Below are 18,767 nucleotides of genomic sequence, written 5' to 3' on the forward strand. Positions count from 1 at the left end.
ACTGAAGGTTGAGTCATGAGAACTTATTCTGTTTTACTGCAAAACATAAGTTGTGCAAATTGTTCAGCAGTTGCGCTCATCTCTAGGTCCTTGGACACTTGAAAGTCAGTCACATGTGTACTGGCTTATTACTGCTCCACAATGACGTAGTTCTTGTTAAGGAATGAGCAGACAACATGCCACTAGTATTTTGTCTAATATGAACACATTAATAATTCCTTTTATACTATATAGCTCAGTAAATAAACAGGCTTGATAAATATTAATGCTTAAAAGTGGCTTAACTTGCATTTTAAGGATGAATAAAGAAATAATTATTTCAGTTTTTTAACTTTTTGGCAATCGCCATAACTGTGGTTTAACAGGTGTCACATTATTAACCCACAAATGCTTCAGGCTCTTCCGGCGGAAATATGGGAACAAAAAATGTCTTCATGCACAAATATTTAATAAATAAGCTGCCTGCTGGCACATGCCAAGCATCTGTGCCAACACACACATGTTGCAGCTGTTCTTTCATAAGATGCTTGGTTACAGATGCTGGAAAGAGTGGTTGGATTAAGGCAGTGTTTATATGCACTGTAGATTGCAGAGTCCTGGCTTATTTTATAGACTTAGAACAAATTGTTCAGACTGTAGACTGAGCATTCTAAATAATTTGTGGTGTTTTTTTGTGTTTAGAATTGTTTAACACTTTTCTGAATTGATTAGTACTTCAGTATCACAGCATTGACTCCACATACTGGGCCTAAGTCATTAAGGAAAGTAAAGCAAAAAAAGGAGTAACTTTGCACCTGGGCAAAACCATGTTGCATTGGAGTAGGAGGAATACTTAAAATGTGGGGACAGATTTATAGTTTTGGTAGGGCATGTCCTAGATCAACTTTAAATTTCAGTGTAAAAATAAAGCTATCAAGTATTTGTGCGCTACATGAAAAAACATACAGTATTTTCTTTACGTGCAAAATAATAAACTAATTTTCACCCCTTGCATTGTAACATGGTTTGTCCAGGAGCAAAGTTACTCCTTTTTTTGCTTTACTTTCCTTAATGACTCAGTCCCACTCAGTGCAAATATGCAGCTTTGAAATTGTTCCTGTGAAACCAAAAGACTTTGAGCCACTTTAACATCATCCTGAATGTCACTCATTAAGAATAACACTACAATAACAGTTCATCATTTCAGTTGCAATAATTTTAGAAAAAGGCTAAGCAAGGATTTGCTATATGAGGCAAATTCAGTCTCTTTCATCATGAGTTTTACCTTTTAAGTTGTTATAACTTTTTGATAATGAGCCTTTTTTTTATTAGTAACAAAGTGGAATTTTGAGGTCTCCCTTTTGGATTCTTCCAGGACTTTTGCTAATCCTGGCACTGAGTCTCATTATAAAAATTTAATTTAATGGTAACTTGAAGATGTCATATTTTATCCTGCCCGGCCTTGCATTGATTCTGATTTTGTTTATTTTAACACAGCTGTCCTATATAAAGGACCTAGAAGTCATGGTGTGTCACTACATGAAAAAAAGTTGTGACCCACTGTTGTAGATTGAGAAGTGTATATAGAAAATGTATGAGAGGCACCAACCCATCACTACCACCTGCCTCTAGGCTAATAAACTGAGGGTCAAAAAACAACTGTTTTCTTATGTCTTCGAAAAATACCTGGTCAAAGTCTTAATTTTAAGCATTCTAGTGTGTTTTCTGAAAATGTGGCTATTTGCAAAGCAAAATTTGTAAGGCACTCCAAAAAAAAAGTAAGTCATTTTTTGTTTTTGTTTTGTTACATTACATTATGTACCTTCTCTTACACCCAGTGATGTTAAGTTGTACACAAATTGCATTCTTGGCATATAATGCACTTTTTTTTACATCTGAGCATGTGCACAAATCACTAATTTCAGAATTAGTGCTTTGTGCGCTTGCTCAAAAGTAAAAAAAAGTGCATTATACGCCAAGAGCGCAATCTGCATTCATCTTAACATGAGGCCATTGCGTCTGTGCACAGAATTGCATGGTGAAATTACATAGTTTTCTTTTTAACAGCAAACAATTTTTACTGATGATAATGAGATGAGCATAGGTATTTCTTACGCACAATTAATATGCTTTTACTTCTGCTGCTTTCAATTAAGTTCCATTTGCTCACCCAAGACACACTTAACTTAAATTACAGGTTGACTTGTGTAAAAGCACTAGTAGCATGCACAAATTTGTGTAAAGAATTCATGCGTTATCAGAAGTGAAGATATTTATAATTGGGGAAGGTATTTGCCTATATCCAGCAAACTTCCTATTGAATGTCAGTGAATGTTATTTTTTTGTGCAAAATAGCTGATAACAGAACAGTATCTTGCACTTGGCTGCATAGCAAATGTAATTGCAATGTGAAATATCACAAGTTCTGTCAGTGTATGGGAACTTCTGCTTATGTAATTGTTTATGTTATTTGAAACTACTTTAAATTAGGCAATCTGAATATAAAGTTTTGTGTGTCTTTAACAATGTGTCTTTTAAAATGACTAAAAAAAAACCCTGTATATATGGACATTCAATCTTAACCACATTAAAAATAATTTTCAAGCACACATTGCTTATAAGCAGAAACATTTGGGCACGTCACATTCGATGCAGCTGGCTCTAACATTTGTGATTGCTGTGATCACAGTAAAAGTTTGTTTAAAAGTTTTTTCCAATACAATTCTGATAAATTAAAAATATATGTTTTCCAATATGCTACGAAAAGAAAGTGATAGCCCTTCTGAAAAGAACAATAGAAAATGAGTTAAGTTAGACTTAGAAGTCAAAATGTAATTCCTGGCAAACTAAAAGAATTAAAAAGTTCAAATTGTTCCTCTTATTATTGTGCAAACTATCTCCAATCGTGAGTGACAAGTGAATCCACTGTAGAGAAAAATAGGGCTATTGAAAGTAGGGACTGGGGCTATCCCTGAAACTTAGGGACAGTTGGGAACTATGCAAGTCACTCAAATTTTTACTGGTATGAACTAATATCTGTATTTAAAATGGTTTTCACGCTTGACTGTTGTAGTTAAACTGCTTATTGCAGAGCTAATTATCGAGTTTAAGCGGCTTGAGCAGGTTTTAGAACTAGGTAAATCCATCAGCCTCCTTGGCGTTAACCCTCTCTGTACCACAGTGGCTATTTCCACACTTTCGCAGAGCCAGAAGGGCTTATTCTGTCATCCATTTTCCCCTTAGGTTTTAAATACCTTGTAAGATGAGTGAAACTGTTACCTAACGATAAGAACAAATGCACAGATGAATATGGCATGTTGTATCCCCTCTGGGAAATATTTATTCCTTCCTATGTTATTTATTTATTTATACTTGGGGTAGCCCCTTTTTGATGTGGCTACTTGAAACAAACAATGACAAGCAGATTTAATGGAAGCTTTTGTGAAATTTTGATACAAAACCAGTATTCAAATTGAGGAAAAGAATGTCAGCTGTCATGAGATGAAGGCATTCTGTTGAATATCAAAGTTGGGTGTCCAGTAATTAATTATTTTGAGAATGATAGCTTCTTTCCTAATGTATTTCAATGACGGCTTTCTCAGGCTAAGTGGTGAAGAGCTCTGATCCTTGACACACGTAAAGTTGAACACTTTTTTATTCTTTATATCATTTTCAGTATTGTTTACTGTTGCAAATTATCTGTTTCTTAATATCAGCAGTGGTGCCTTGTTGTGCTTATACCACACAAGTTATTTAAGTACATGTATTAACTCCTTAATGTGCGAAAGTGTGATCTCTGCCAGCCACATATGTGTGGAGCAAGATTGCTATATTTTTTGCAATACTGTAAGAACCAAGAGTATGTCCAGTATCTTGCATTGACCTCAGTATCACAAAGAAAATCGCAGGAGTTCAAACTCACAGCAAAAGAGCAACCATTTGACAGGTTAACGAGTTTTCACAATGTCTCCTTTATATGTGCTTCACTAAAATGTGTTCCAATCAGACACAACATTATAACCACCTCTTTAATATTGTGTAGTTCTCCCTTGTGCCACCTAAACTGCTCTGACCTGTAGAGACATGGACTCCATAAGACCTCTGAAGGTGACCTGTGTATCTGGCACCAATACGTCAGCAGCAGATCCTTTGAGTCCTGTAAGTTGTGAGATGGAGCCTCCATGGCTCAGACTTGTTTTTCCAACACATCCCACAGATCAGATTGAGATCTTGGGAATTTAGAGATCAAGTTAACAATTTGAACTCTTTGCTATATTCCTCAAACCATCTCTGAACAATTTTTGCACTGTAGCAGAGCACATTGTCCTGCTGAAAGAGGCCACTGCCATCAGGGAATACCGTTGCAATGAAGGTGTGTACTTGGTCTGCAACAATGTTTAGGTAGGTGGCACATGTCAAAGTAACATCCACATGAATAAAAGATTTCCAAGCAGAACAATGTCCAGTGCATCACACTGAATCCGCCAACTTGCCTTGTTCCCATAGTGCATCCTAGTGCCATCTCTTTCCCAGGTGAACTACACACACGCACCCGGCCGTTCACATGATGTGAAATAAAATGTGATTCATCAGACCAAGCCACCTTTTTCCATTGCTCCATGGTCGAGTTCTAGCACCCACATGCTCATTGTAGGTGCTTACATAGGTAAACAGGAGTCAGCATGGGCACTCTGACAGGTCTGCAACTACGCAAAACCATAGGCAGCAAACTGTGACACCTTTCTATCATAGACTTTTTCAGCAATTTGTGCTACAGTAGCTCTTCTGTGGGATTGGACCAGACACGCTAGCCTTCACTACTCACGTGTATCAATGAGCCTTGGGCATCCGTGACCTAGTCTTCGGTTCAGCTGTGATTCTTCCTTGGACCACTTTTGGTAGGTACTAAGTACTGCACACCGTGAACACCCCACAAGATCTGAAGTTTTAGGGAAGCTCTGAACCAGTCGTCTAGCCAACACAATTTGGCCCTTGTCAAAGTCGCTCATATACTTACGCCTGTCCATTTTTCCTGCTTCCAGCACATCAACTTCAAGAACTGACTGTCCACTTGCTGCCCAATATATACCACCCATTGACAGGTGCCATTGTAATGAGATAATCAATGTCATTCACTTCACTTGTCAGTGGTTTTCATGTTTTGGCTGATCGGTGTATATGGTGGTTGGTATGCTGCTGTGCATCTGAAATGTAAGCTGAAATCATGTTATCTGACATTCTGTGGACAGGTAAATATATTAATAAAAGCATGTTCTGCATGCTGGATGGAGGGGGACTGGGCAGTGTTTATACAGAATAGAGAAGTCCCTCTACCTATGGGCAAGCCATCAGATTGCTGATCAATGGATATTTAGTAAAGTTGACATAGGTGCAACTGTTTGGCACAGCCAAACTAATGCCACATTTGCATTTTGTTTTCTTTTTATATTAACATTGTACCACACATTTGCATCATACTCATTTAATTGCTGAAAAATCTGTGAATTGTTATCAGTTTGAGGAATCTCGGAAAACATGGGATTGGAGAACCTGAGTCTTGTACTCTGCGAATTTATAGAAGCCAGATGTGTAGTATTGAAAAGGCTCCTATTTTCAAAGAGAACAGATGCATATGTTGATAAATTTAAAAATACGACATTTAAGCTGAGACCTTAATCACTAAAGTGCTTCCATTAAAGATGTTTTTTTTTTCTTTAACTGTTGTCATATGGTAACAGGAGCAAGACTTTAGCCTTTGACCTACTAAATGTGATTTTGTATCTTAAGTTCAAGTCCCCAAGAATTTTGCTTCAGTGGTTGTAACATAGTACAAACATTTAAACAAGATATAACTATATTTTTAAGTTGCCAAAATGTTCATTGTTTTATGGCAATGAAATGACCATGTTGAGAAATTCCTATTGTTGCCTTTTGAATTCAAGGTGAGTTTAACCTCATGCTAATGTTGCCAATGTTTATGTAAATAGCTGACATGGTCAGTTTAGTCACTGCAGTAAAACCTGTTGCCATGGGCATTATTCCTAACTTAATAAATATGTTTTACTATTATATGCTCAAATCAATCACAGGGACGCTGCAGCCTAAACATGAATTTTAGTGCAGTTGTGTAGTGCTGTAATGACTGGTAGAGCTAGAACAGAAGATGTAGGTATGTGTATGAGTCACTTAGCCGGAGACCACCTGTTTTTTATTTATTTAATTTTTTTATTTTAAAACCAACACCGTGATGGTGCAAACAGGTTAAAAGTTTAAAAATGAAAGAACCTCAGGAAAATAATACATTTTGTCAGTCACCTCCCTGGTCACAGTTACTTCTCAGACATAAGAGCCCAGAAAGGATTAAAAGTATACAAACCAGACCACTGTCATTTCTGCTGATCAGATGGCTGCAACTGCTCTATTCAGCTTGTGTACTTTCACTCTACTCAAGGCTATTAAGTAGCTGTTGAACTGCAGATGTTTAGTTCCCGTGAATCATGCATCTCTAGAGCTGCTCGCCCTCAGGAGCACGGTTCTTCTTGTTGAGAGAAGAGGGGTTTATTGAGACTCTTTTCCTGAAGTTCTTATTTAGGGGCCCATTTACAAGTGGATGTATTTACGTACATATGTTCAGGCAGACATCTCAAGGGGCCTGATTCATTAAGTATCTTAAATTAAGAAGTTTCTTGTTTAATTCTCCTGGACAAAACCATGTTACAATGCAAGGGGTGCAAATGAGTTTTCTGTTTTGCACATAAGTTAAATTGTGACTGTTTTTTCATGTAGCACACAAATATCAACTTTAAATTTCAGTGTACAAATAAGCTATCAAGTATTTGTGTGATACATGAATAAAACAGACTATTTAACTTATGTGCAAAACAGAAAACTAATTTGCACCCCTTGCATTGTTACATGGTTTTGTCCAGGAGACTTAAATAAGAAACTTCTTAATTTAAGATCCTTAATGGATCAGGCCCAAGATGCGTCTACCTCAGAAACAGTAGTATTTGCACCAGACATTCGTCATGTGTACAGATATGCATATTTACACACCACTATAGCGCAGCAATAGTGTACAGATGTGGCTTGACAGTGTTTATAGTAAATGCAAAAGTCACTTACCCTATCTGTTCAATATAATAATCTAATGAAGTTTCATATACACAAGAGAGAATATTGTTTGGTCAGTTATCAATAAATACCAATTTTTAAGGTAATAGCAGCTGGAGGAGTCAATTCTCAATCAATCAACAGTAGTTAGTGCTGATGATAGTCAACAAGAGAGAAGACTCCTGTATGTCTGCGGATGAGTCCACGTCTAATTGTGTCACAGTTACGTGCCCTTACTGTACTCGGCCTCCTTGTTCCTCTTCTCCAGGGGTAAGGATACACAAATCAATAATATTCAAATAACTTTATACAGATGTATGCATACATATTGTTGGTGTGCACGATTGGTACGGAAATGAGTATTTTAGGCAAAAGAAATTGATGTAAGTCTATCTCAAACACTGAAGACTTATAACCAAGGGAGTAATAAATGTACACAAAAGTAATACCCAGTGTAAAGGAGTACTTCTACGTATCTGTGAAAAACAAAATGGCAGAATTGATCTCTCTATATAATTCATTAAATGACAAATAGTTTATTAATATAGGACTTGTGAGTAAAATTTATTGTTCTTAAGAATTAAAAAAAGGCAAGAAAAATGTGTGAAAGGGAACTGTGTCGCTAAAGTGAGTCTTGAACATGTGAACAGTGCTCCTAGGAGGTAAACGTGTCTGCTTCTTATAGTACGCTGTCACAAATGCAGTGGATGTATAGCAACCTGCTACTTTTCTGGGATAGACTCATACACTGACTTCAGCGGTTGTGATTTAATGATGGAGACGAGTTTCCTTAGTAAACCAAATTTAGAGTACTGGAATGCTTATCTTATATCCAGACCTTGAACATAAAAGGCATTTTATACCAGCAATTGTTCATTTAATGAGCAATTGCAGAGTACAGGACGGCTAAGGGATTGAGCTACACGCACCATTATTGCAAGAAGTATTTCGAAATACCAGAAATAGGACGTAAGCTCTGATCAGGGAGAGTGTGAGCACAATTACCTTCTTTTCAAATCCTTCTGTGACACTGCGGGAGGAAAAAGGACTTTGAAACTTGAAAGGAAAGAGCTTGCTTTCAACCTCAAAAGCTAGGAGGAAAGGGCTCTGAAATTTGCTCAGTATTCCCAATTCACCATTAGCCTGTTTCTTCCTTTAGCCTCAAGGCATTCTCCGCTTTTTGAAAAGATGTTAAGAAATTCAGTCACAATAGAGAGCCTAGTTTTGAACATGTTTCACTCGGTCCATTGAGGTCTGGTCTTCAGCCTTTGTGTGGGGTGAATTGAGCTGAGCAGCTCTCTGGCTGGGGAGAGGTGAATGAGCAGTCTCTGTGCAGTCGCAAATTTGGCAAAGAATAGATTCCCCTTCCACTGTATGATAATATGCATTCCTGTACAGCCCCTCTACTGGCAATATGCGCGTACAACTTCAGCGAAAGTTAGTGCCTGCTCTTTGCTTCATAGCAACTCTTGTGAAGTTTGCCTTGTTGTTGAAGTTGTTGTTGACCTCCCTGAAAAATGTTGATGTTGACCTCTCTCAGAAAAACTACAATAAAAAGAAAACAAAGCAATTATTTATATAGCATAAGCCAAAATAATAAACCTCTCCGTCGCACCAGCCAGTTTTGACAATGTGACACTAGTTTGATTTAATTGTAGTCGGCTGACCCCTTAAACAGGGAAGGATTGTTGAATGGGGAGAGTTCACTAGCGGGAACTCCACAGGAATACTAATGAGCTTGTTAAATTTAGCATGGTACCAAACACTCAATTCTTCTAATGGGGGAAGCTCTGTTTCTGCGAGAGGCAGGGAGAGGTAGAGCCTGAGAAAGGGCTGCATATCTGCACAAGTAGGACATGACATGTCATTGAAAGAATTAACTCGTACAGTGAGGCACGCTGGTTTTCCATGTTGTTGTGAGTATTCTATATTATTCTGGTCTAGACATTACCAGTTTCTAACTGTTGCAAAATGAGAATGTGGTAACCCAGTGTATTCATGCATACCTGCTGCATTCCAAATCTGCATTGTGAACACCCTTTTCTATAGCTAATCCATTCATGCTGCATGGTTTTTTAGTGCATGTCACAGAGCATATCAGTTAGCATTTGTTGTCTTAAGAGCAAGCAGCATTCAATAACTTTTCATGTGCTTGATTTCTACTTTTCTTCTTTTAGATTTTTTTTTTTTAATTTATCTTAAGGACTTACTTGTTCACAATAATAAACAGTTGATAACTTACACCTGAAAAATGTATTAAAAATAATATTAATAATATTTTTATGGCTCGTACCCAACATTGCGTAAATATAATTTTAATTCCAAATTTAAAATTTTAAAACAAAACATGACATAGTTCTCATGAGTTATCACGTGCTACCAGTGGAATAGGTAGAAAAGGCATGGAACACATGCGTTTTTTGTGTGAACAATTCCACAACGTGCAGGGCCCTCTCTCCTAGTGTTTTCTTTACATAATTTATGTAATTTTGGGGTATTGCTTATGTAAATATGTGAATATGTTGTTTGCATTTATTAAATTGTGTTCCTTTTGTACATTTTGCCATTTTGTTGTATGTTCTAACCTCCTACGTACGGACTGTGTAACCCTTGTGGAACCTTATGAATAAAAGATAATAAAAATAGCATTTATTTAATGTTCTAAAACAAATTTTAAAACATTTGAAATAAATATACCTATTTTTTAACAGTTGCCTTTTCATACATTTAGTTTCTGTTTCAGGTATTCTTTTTTTTCTGTTTGCTAAATGTAAATGAATAATATAGCTTTAAAAGCCACCTAAAGGCTCTAGTAATTCATTTAAACTGACTCACCACTTATGGGTTCAGTTTAAGAGGTGCACAGTATACTGTATAATGTGCTTGTTTTTGCTTTCAGTGTGCAAACCTTTTAGAATGTATTCATTTTTTAGTGCACGTGTGTCTGTATATGTGTGTTGGAGAAACGGGACTACGTAAAAAAAAACAAACTAAAAAACATCCCAAAGGGAATATCTTTCCTAAACTGTAAGGCATTCATCTGGGAAGAACATTTTAGCAGATCGGATGTTGCTTTTGCCTCTGAAGCTGTCTACTGAAAAACCTGGACAAGCAGTAACAGTTGTCTTGTGTTTGGCTGTTGAAATCCTTTGGCACATACTGCCGGAGAAGTGGGCTGTTTGCTTACATTTTTGCAATAGACTCCCACTTGTTGCCATGGCGGGCAGTATGTTTCTGTCAATAATTTGGCTTGGCGCAGTCTGTCTACACATCCTCTTAAAAACCTTATTGAACAATTCAGTTCAACAGAACAAGATTAGGGAGCTTTCGTCTTTGGCCAGCTGAAGTGGTTGCTGCACTTACTGCAGGCAAAATTATTGCTAGGGAAGTTTCTTCTCACTGATAGCATAGAGGGAAAAAAAACTCTTGCAAATCCCTTAGCTATTTGTATTCTGGAGTGTGTGCACTGTCAAGTTTATATCTGCCTCTTTCAAAGGCATCTCTGTGATGTGGGGCACAAGGTAAACTCTTAACATAATGTTTGCCTGATGGAATTCCTTGTCAGTATGAGGAAATTTAAATCTGCAGAATAGTGAGAAGCTAAGCAAATACTCTCCACCGCTACTGTGCAGTCAACAAATGGATTCAACTGTGTATGTTATGACTAGATACAAAGTATTATTTTGTCTGTTGAATTTCTCACTTTTAAGTTCTTTAAATTGTTGCAATAAAATGTGTAGTTATTTTAATTTTTCATATACAGAAAACCAATCTGTAGAAAGAGAATGTAGACCATGTCCTCTGCTGAATTATCTGTATTCATCGTGGTCCTACCTTTACCTGCTTTTATTTTCATTAATAGATTATAAGGAAAAACCTGCCTTTAGGAGGAAATTAGTTGTTGTTACCATAATAATAGTTGTATTAACTAAATAATTTTCTGAAATATACAATCAGAGAACTCTATTTATACCATTTAAATTTAAAAAATGTTTTGCATAAATATGACTTGATAGAAGTGTACTATGAATGTTGGTGCAAATTTAGTGGTCACATTTTGTTCAGATATATGTTTGCTAGATGGGTATAATCATGTTGCATGTAGATACATTCGCTATTTCTTCTGGGTTTGGTGAATAATATATGGCATAATGCACTCCCTAGTGTCATTTTATATGATATTAGAAGTCACCAAGAGTTATGTGACCCTATAAAAGTAAAAGGCTTAATTATTTAATATTTACTTTAGAGAGTGCATTATTTCTAATAATATAAAAGTTTAGTGTTGACATCAGAAGTAATTGATTATTAGTGATATCAGAGCTCACTATTTACACAGATATTATTTGCTGAAGTTTATACTTATTTTACCATAACAAGACAAAAAAGTTATGCTTTTTTATTTAGGTTCATCCCACTCCTGTACATGTTTGTTTCTTTACATCTCACAACCTTCTTGTCTAGCTTAGTATCGTCCCACCCAATCTAAAGTAGCACAAAATGCACTTTTTTTTAAATGGGAAATATCTAGATAAAAAAAAAAAAAATACATTACATTATATAGCAACAAGTCAAACAGTTATTAATTATCTAATTGTATTGTGTTGGTAAAAGTAATGGAATAGAGGAAAATTGTGTATTTACTCACCATGGCATGGGAACTTTCCCCCCCCCCTCTGTTTATTAACCAGCATTGTGTTGATGGCCAACAGTATATGGACCCTAAAAACATGTAAATGGGTATGGGAATGGAACAGCTATCGGAACACAGTTGGCTCCAATAACTGCATACCCACTAGCATTTGCACTTACATTCAGGAGCATTTACATTGTGGCATGGTTTCTCCAACACTGCTTGGTTACCACGCCATAGTAAGTGCAAGCGTTCCTTAACCATCACTTGACAAATACAGAGCAGTGTCACTGGTGTTTAACATGATGTCAGTAGTTAAGGGCCCTAGCACATGCCAGGGCTTGTGTTTAGACCAGCGGAATTTGGAGTACTATGGGGACAGATTTAGGTAGAGCAGAAGTGGAGCTAAGCAAATGAAAGTGGAGTATGTATGCTGGCAGACTGGATGATGCTAGAGTGTTTAGTGGAATTACAAAGTGTTCCAAAGCTATTTCCTATGCATTAATTCGCTTGTTAAGGATCAGCCCCAAAAAACGATGCTGTCACTAACACAATGATCCATATTGAATAATATTGTAAATATAAATATATTTTTCATATCATTGTGAAGTCTACAGCAAACCCATTAAAATGGCAGTTATATGTAACATATTGTTAGATGTTAGCATGTGCTGCACATCTCCATTTGCATAACAATTTCTATGACAAAATGATGAATTACATGAACTACATAACAGATAAAACATTACCAGGGATTGTTAAAGTTTACCATTCTTGGATAAGAAAAAGTTCCACAATTGTGGAACATATGTTACCATTGTACGTTTAAGTTGCAACAGGATAAAGAAGTTTAGAAAAGCATACTGGGCCTGATACATCAATATTATTGGAAAAAATCAGCCTAAATTAAGCTGTTAATTGCTGGAAAAATCTGGAATTCATTTCCATTAGTTCAGCCACAATTAAGGGATGTTATTTGTGATGTTACGATAAAACAGAACAGGACTCAATTACAACTTTCAATCAAGGCTTTCAGAAATAATTGCTCACAATTTATGGCGTCATAGTTTTAACAAAACCAGCTTTGAATTTAGTTTTTGATTTATAATATATGATATTTAATACTTCTTTATATGACAATAAAAGAGGAGAAAACTGTATGACTAACACTGAATTCAAGCTGTTAAAAGATTCCACAGGCTAGTTTATAAAGCCGCTGCTACTACAGAGATGTTTAACTATATCAGGGACGAAACCGTTTCTCAAAATTGCAGTGAATGTAAAAGTGGCAAAGTTGTGTTTCTTGTAAAGCTAATGATTAGACACCAAAAATGATGCAACATTCCCAAGATTAAAAGAGGAAAATATGTTCTTGCTCACGACTGTTGTGTCTGATGTGTATACATCTAGTCTATTTTATAGAGCTGGAAGAAGAAATAAGTCAGTACCTACGTGTAAAACTTGGTGGTGATTTATTCTTTCCCTTACATTCTGATGTCACAGCTGTTAATACTTACTTACTGTTCACAGTGACAACTCCTGGGAATTCTCTCTTCTTTTTCTGCCAGAGGTATAAACTATTTACATAACGCTGAGCACCAAAGTACAAATTTATCCTTACAGTTCATATATATGTGACATAATTCACATATGTTACTCCTAAGTTTTATGTATGTCAGTACTTTCATTTGTCTGGTATCAAACAAAAGGGTATAATTGGCGGCTTTACTTTATAGCAAGTAAAGACACCGTTATAACTGAGCAACATAATATATATGAAGTAAGTGGAGTGCTTACCTTCAGCTATAAGTTCAGTATACTTTCTTTCACTCCTCTGCAGCAGGTTGCCATATTAGCAGAGGGGTGCCGGTGGTAATCACCGGTGCGATGACCACCTTTCCGACATCAGTAATTGGAACAAAAGCATCCCGATTGCTTTCATTTATACAAGTAGGATATAGCGACTTACTGAAAAAGTGACAGACACCTATTCCGGCAACCCTGCTATCAACTCTGACTGTAGAACATGCACACAGAGTGATGTCACTTCAAGTAGCGAAAGTTAAAGTGCTAGTACTAAAAGCGCCATGCGAGGACCCGCCGTCTCTATAATATTTTTACAAAGGGTTTAACATTATTGAGCCGCCGGGTCGTCGCATTGCCCTTTAATACTTGCAATCTAAGTGTCGCTATTTGAAGTTACGTCACTCTAAGTGCCGGCATGTTCTACAGTTGATATTGATAGCAGAATTGCCGGAATAGCTGTCTGTCTCTTTTTTTGTAAGTCGCTATTTCCTACTTGTCTAAATTACAGCAATTGGCATGCTTTTGTCGCAGTTACTCATGTCAGAGGCTACTACATACTGCGGCGGGGGTGTGAGTGGAAAGACCAGTTAGTAGTTGCAAACAAGCCCTCCCCCTCAGCCATTTTAAAATGGCAAATTAAATAGATTTGTCAGTTCTGTATTACAGGACCTACAGAGCCCTGAAAAAATGGTGCATCCTCTGATCCTTCTGATAGGGAATCATCATTTTATTAAAATGAGTATACTGAGTGCTAGTGCAATGTTAACTTTTTGTCTTTAAAACTGGTAACTATAGGAAATATATTCATTGTTTAGTGTGCATAATTAATAGTTGTTGCTGTTATTAATATTCTTATTTATTTTTTTGGTAAGCTTGATCATACAGCCTGAAGAAAGACTTGGGGTTAGATTTACTAAATTGATTAAAAAGGAAAAGTGGGTTTCCTCTGGGTGCTCCGGTTTCCTCCCACACTCCAAAAAACATACTGGTATGGTAATTGGCTGCAATCAAAATTGACCCTAGTCTCTCCCTCTCTGTCTGTCTGTCTTCCTCTCTGTGAGTGTGTGTCTATATTAGGGAATTTAGACTGTAAGCTCCAATGGGGCAGGGACTGATGTGAATGAGTTCTCTGTACGGCGCTGTGGAATTAGTGGCGCTATATAAATAAATGATGATGATGATGTGGAGGTGTTCCCTAAAACAACCAATCAGATTCCAGATATCTTTATCTAGTACATTCTAGAAAATGATAGCTGGAAACTGATCCTCCACCTTTCCATTTTAGGAGCTTTAGGTAAATCTACCCTTAGTAGTTTTTTCATGTTGTAAAGCTGCAAAACAAATCGAAAGCTAGAAACAAAAAACCGGAGGGCAGAACCGCCAAATCTCATCCAATCTGGACAGCTAAGTTGGATTGATACATGTGTGCCGGATCAGTGTGTATGTGTTTCTTGGGTGTTGGTTGCCTCATTTACTGGGAAAAATATCGGTCAGCCTAGACCTGTTCCGATTCTTAAAAGACTGTGTATAATCCATCTATACCGCAGGCAGGTAAAATTGGATCTTTGACAGTCTGGGAGAAACTGCTTGGCTTATATTTATGGCTTTCGTAGTTGGATACTTCAGCTCCTTTGAGAGTGGGGTGATTATCAGTGTGCTTTTAAAAAAGTTTCAGTGGTCAAGAAAGTAAAAGATATATAAAGTAAGCAACCATGGCCATACGTATATATGCCAAGACTGTGATCTCATCCAGTCGTAGCTTAAAGCAAAAAGGATAGGAATTACAGATGAACTGGCTTCACAATGGCAGCTGGCGCACACAATGTATTCACAGCAAGAAGTGATGACAAGCAGTAGATGTATTAAGTACACCTGCTATCCCTCACTTATCTATCTGTTTATATATAAATATATGAATACAAACTTATTGAACACATTTTCTGCTATGTAATTGAAACTTTGGTTGGTTGTATATTTTTTAGTCTTCTGAAAAAGTCTATCTTTACTACAGTGAAAAATTGTATGAGCTGCATAAAAATATTTATTATATACATTTACAAGACCTTCCTGATTATTCACATTTCCTTACAGGCAAATCCAAAACCGCTGGAAATGTATCAAGTACGCACTATGAGATGCTGCTGTAGTTTAAAGAGTGTGAAACATTTGTGCACATTTAAATTTGTGTTCCTACATTAAAGACTTTTAGGGGTATATTTACTAAACTGCGGGTTTGAAAAAGTGGAGATGTTGCCTATAGCATCCAATCAAATTCTTTTTATCATTTATTTAGCACAGTCTACAAAATGACAGCTAGAATCTGATTGGTTGCTATAGGCAACATCTCCACTTTTTCAAACCTGCAATTTAGTAAATATACCCCTTAGTGTATATGTTATACATTTCTAGTTATTTTTCCTTTCCTTACCTAGCTATGAATAAAAATGTGCTATGCAGAAGATATTAATATTTCCCACCTATCTTTATAGCTTCTGTGGCAAAATGCACCACTAATTGCACCTGTATGTTTAGTTAAAAAATGATCCTCTATTCAAATAAGTACAGCTCATTCCAACCATTTGTTAGCATTAGACAGCGGGGTTTCATTTATCACACTACAGCAATTAACAAAATGCCAGGTCACATATGTGCAATTGTCAGCTTTTGTAGAAACAAGTGTGAATTTTTACAGAGCGGAGCTGGTGATTTTAGCAATTAGCAGCAAGCAAGGAGCAAGCTTACATAATGACAGTGCCATCTCTTGCTACATTTTCTTATTGGAACATTTCAGAGTTTGTAATTATTTTAGCCCATGTTTCTGTTGTACTGCTTACTTCAGATTAATGGATTTTGATAAAACATTTGAATCTGAGTTGCTATAATAACAAATGCAATTTCCATCCACATACAGCAAAAAATGAGCAAATTGGAAAATAAGGAGCAATAGCAATATAGATCTTTTGTATACATTATATGTGACAGAATTTGACGTTGGCCAGCATTCAGGTAGATTTTACACCATGGGCCAGAGTGTCCCCTACATTTACTATTCTCTCTGCTATATTTACCATGTAGCAAATATAACACAAATGGAGCATGGGAGGAGATAAAAGTAAGGATTATTGTTCCCTATTGAGAGCACCTTAACTGTATACTCAGGGGAAAGATTCTAAGCAATCAAAAATAAATAAATAAAAATAAATAAATAATAAACCCTAGTCTCTCTCTCTCTATGTCTGGTCTGTGTGTATGTAAGGGAATTTAGACTGTAAGCTCCAATGGGGCAGGGACTGATGTGAATGAGTTCTCTGTACAGCGCTGCGGAATCAGTGGCGCTATATAAATAAATGATGATGATGATGATGATAGTGGCAAAAACTGTTGCATGCTATGTGTGACATTTATAATAGAAGATGCTCCTTGTGTCTTACATTGTGTGTGTTGTATATTTTTAAATTCTGGAAGCAAAAGAGCAACATATTTATCAAAGAAGCAAAATGGCAATACAAGACAATAGCAATAAACGTTATGCAGACATGATAAATAGCAAAGTAGCTATGTAGTGGTATATTTTTTTTTATTATTTTTGTGCAGAAACAGAATTTAGCTTGTAGTGGAATTCAGTCTGCACCATTTATGGCTGGCACTGAGTTTTATACATACAGTCACTCCACTACACTTTTATTGAATGAATGCTGTTTTATGTTTCGTTTCCTATCTATCTGGAGTTTTAAAGAAGTACAGGGTTTAAAATTCTGCATCCCTAATGCATGGGCTACTTATGCTCTGTTTTTACTTCACGGGTAGAATTGTTTATATAGCCTTATAGTGGCTACTGCGTTGTCACTGTGATCTATAACAAGCTGCTCCAAAATTACTTATGTTGCAAACTCTTTCTCCCGGTAAAGTCAGTTCTAGACTTATAATCCTGTTGTGCTTTGTAAAACTGTGTCCAGTTTGACAGATCTAAGGCCAAATGGCAAGATAAGAAAGGGCACCGTTAGTGTGAACTATGCTAATCTATATGGTAAATTATGGTCATGGTCTAACTGCATTTAGTATACTGACAAATATTTGATAAAAGATACAAAATATTCATCTTGATGTAGACTTAAGAAGCCATAGAAGAGATAAACATATACTGGTTTAAATAAAGATATACATATATACAGCATTATACACTTAGGGGGGAATTCAATTCCCCAAAAGTAGCGCCGTGATAACTCTATTACCGTTATTACGGTAAATTTAACCCGGCTTTCTGCTCGCAGCTCAGGGAGCTGCGAGCAGAAAGCCGGAGTTGAAACTATGTAATAACGGCATTTAAGTGCACTATTACCGTAATAACGGTAATAGTGCGCAGGCCGCTTTACTTTTTACAGTAACGTGACCAATTGAATTCCCTCTAGATGGTAATATATTTTGGTACTACCTGAAATATTAAACATATTAATAAACAGGATAAAAAGAATGTATAAGGTTTAATGGCTCTTCCTGATAAATCAATATATCAAAATTTTCTCACAAACTCTTGTATTTATTGTTTTATATAGCGTCAAAGAGTATGTTGGTGTTTTGAAATTAAGAGGAAACCTGAAGGTCCTATTACAGGACAGTATTATTAAGATCAAGAAAGCAGATTATCATGTCACAGTTTCAAATATATTTAGTTTTGTACCCAAACAAATTAAGAAAAACATCACAATTCCAATCAATATACTCTGTAGTATTGTTTTGTTAACTATTCTCTATTGTATTTTTATTTTTTTTCCAGAGGATGAAAGTCCTGGACAGACCTATCACAGAGAAAGAAGGAACGCCATTACCATGCAACCACAAGGAGGGCAAGGCCTTACTAAAATCAGCGAGGAACCTTCTACTTCTAGCGAGGAAAGGGCCTCACTAATAAAGAAAGAGACTCATGGATCTATAACACACCTGCATGAACATTCTATTCCATATCGGGGCAATGTGTTTACAATGGATCCACGGAATGGTTACATTGATCCACACTATCGTAAGTTCTAAGATGTCACTCACTGTGCATGGTTTTTGAAACCTTTACATACTGATTTTCCTAAACATATTCTTATGCTTTTATGCTTGCTATTATTTTATTTATTTTTAAAAAATACATATTTTTGTGGAAGTTATTTTAGGTATTGATATGGATGATTGAAACAGGGAGAGGGCAGATTATCCAATCTACCGGTCAGAATAGGTCTATCATGTCATC

General features: G+C 36.4%; 1 protein-coding gene across 4 annotated transcripts in view; it reads left to right on the plus strand.

The window, feature by feature from the left end:
- GLI3 (GLI family zinc finger 3) overlaps nt 1-18,767 on the plus strand; it is a 172,394-nt gene that overhangs the window by 46,742 nt on the left and 106,885 nt on the right. For all 4 annotated transcript variants that reach the window (XM_075212540.1, XM_075212543.1, XM_075212542.1 and 1 more), the window contains exon 3: nt 18,306-18,548. In XM_075212540.1, coding sequence (XP_075068641.1) covers nt 18,306-18,548 — 243 coding nt within the window. The remainder of the gene's footprint in view (nt 1-18,305; nt 18,549-18,767) is intronic.

This window comes from Mixophyes fleayi, chromosome 5, assembly GCF_038048845.1.
Source record: "Mixophyes fleayi isolate aMixFle1 chromosome 5, aMixFle1.hap1, whole genome shotgun sequence".
Taxonomy (NCBI): Eukaryota; Metazoa; Chordata; class Amphibia; order Anura; family Limnodynastidae; genus Mixophyes; species Mixophyes fleayi.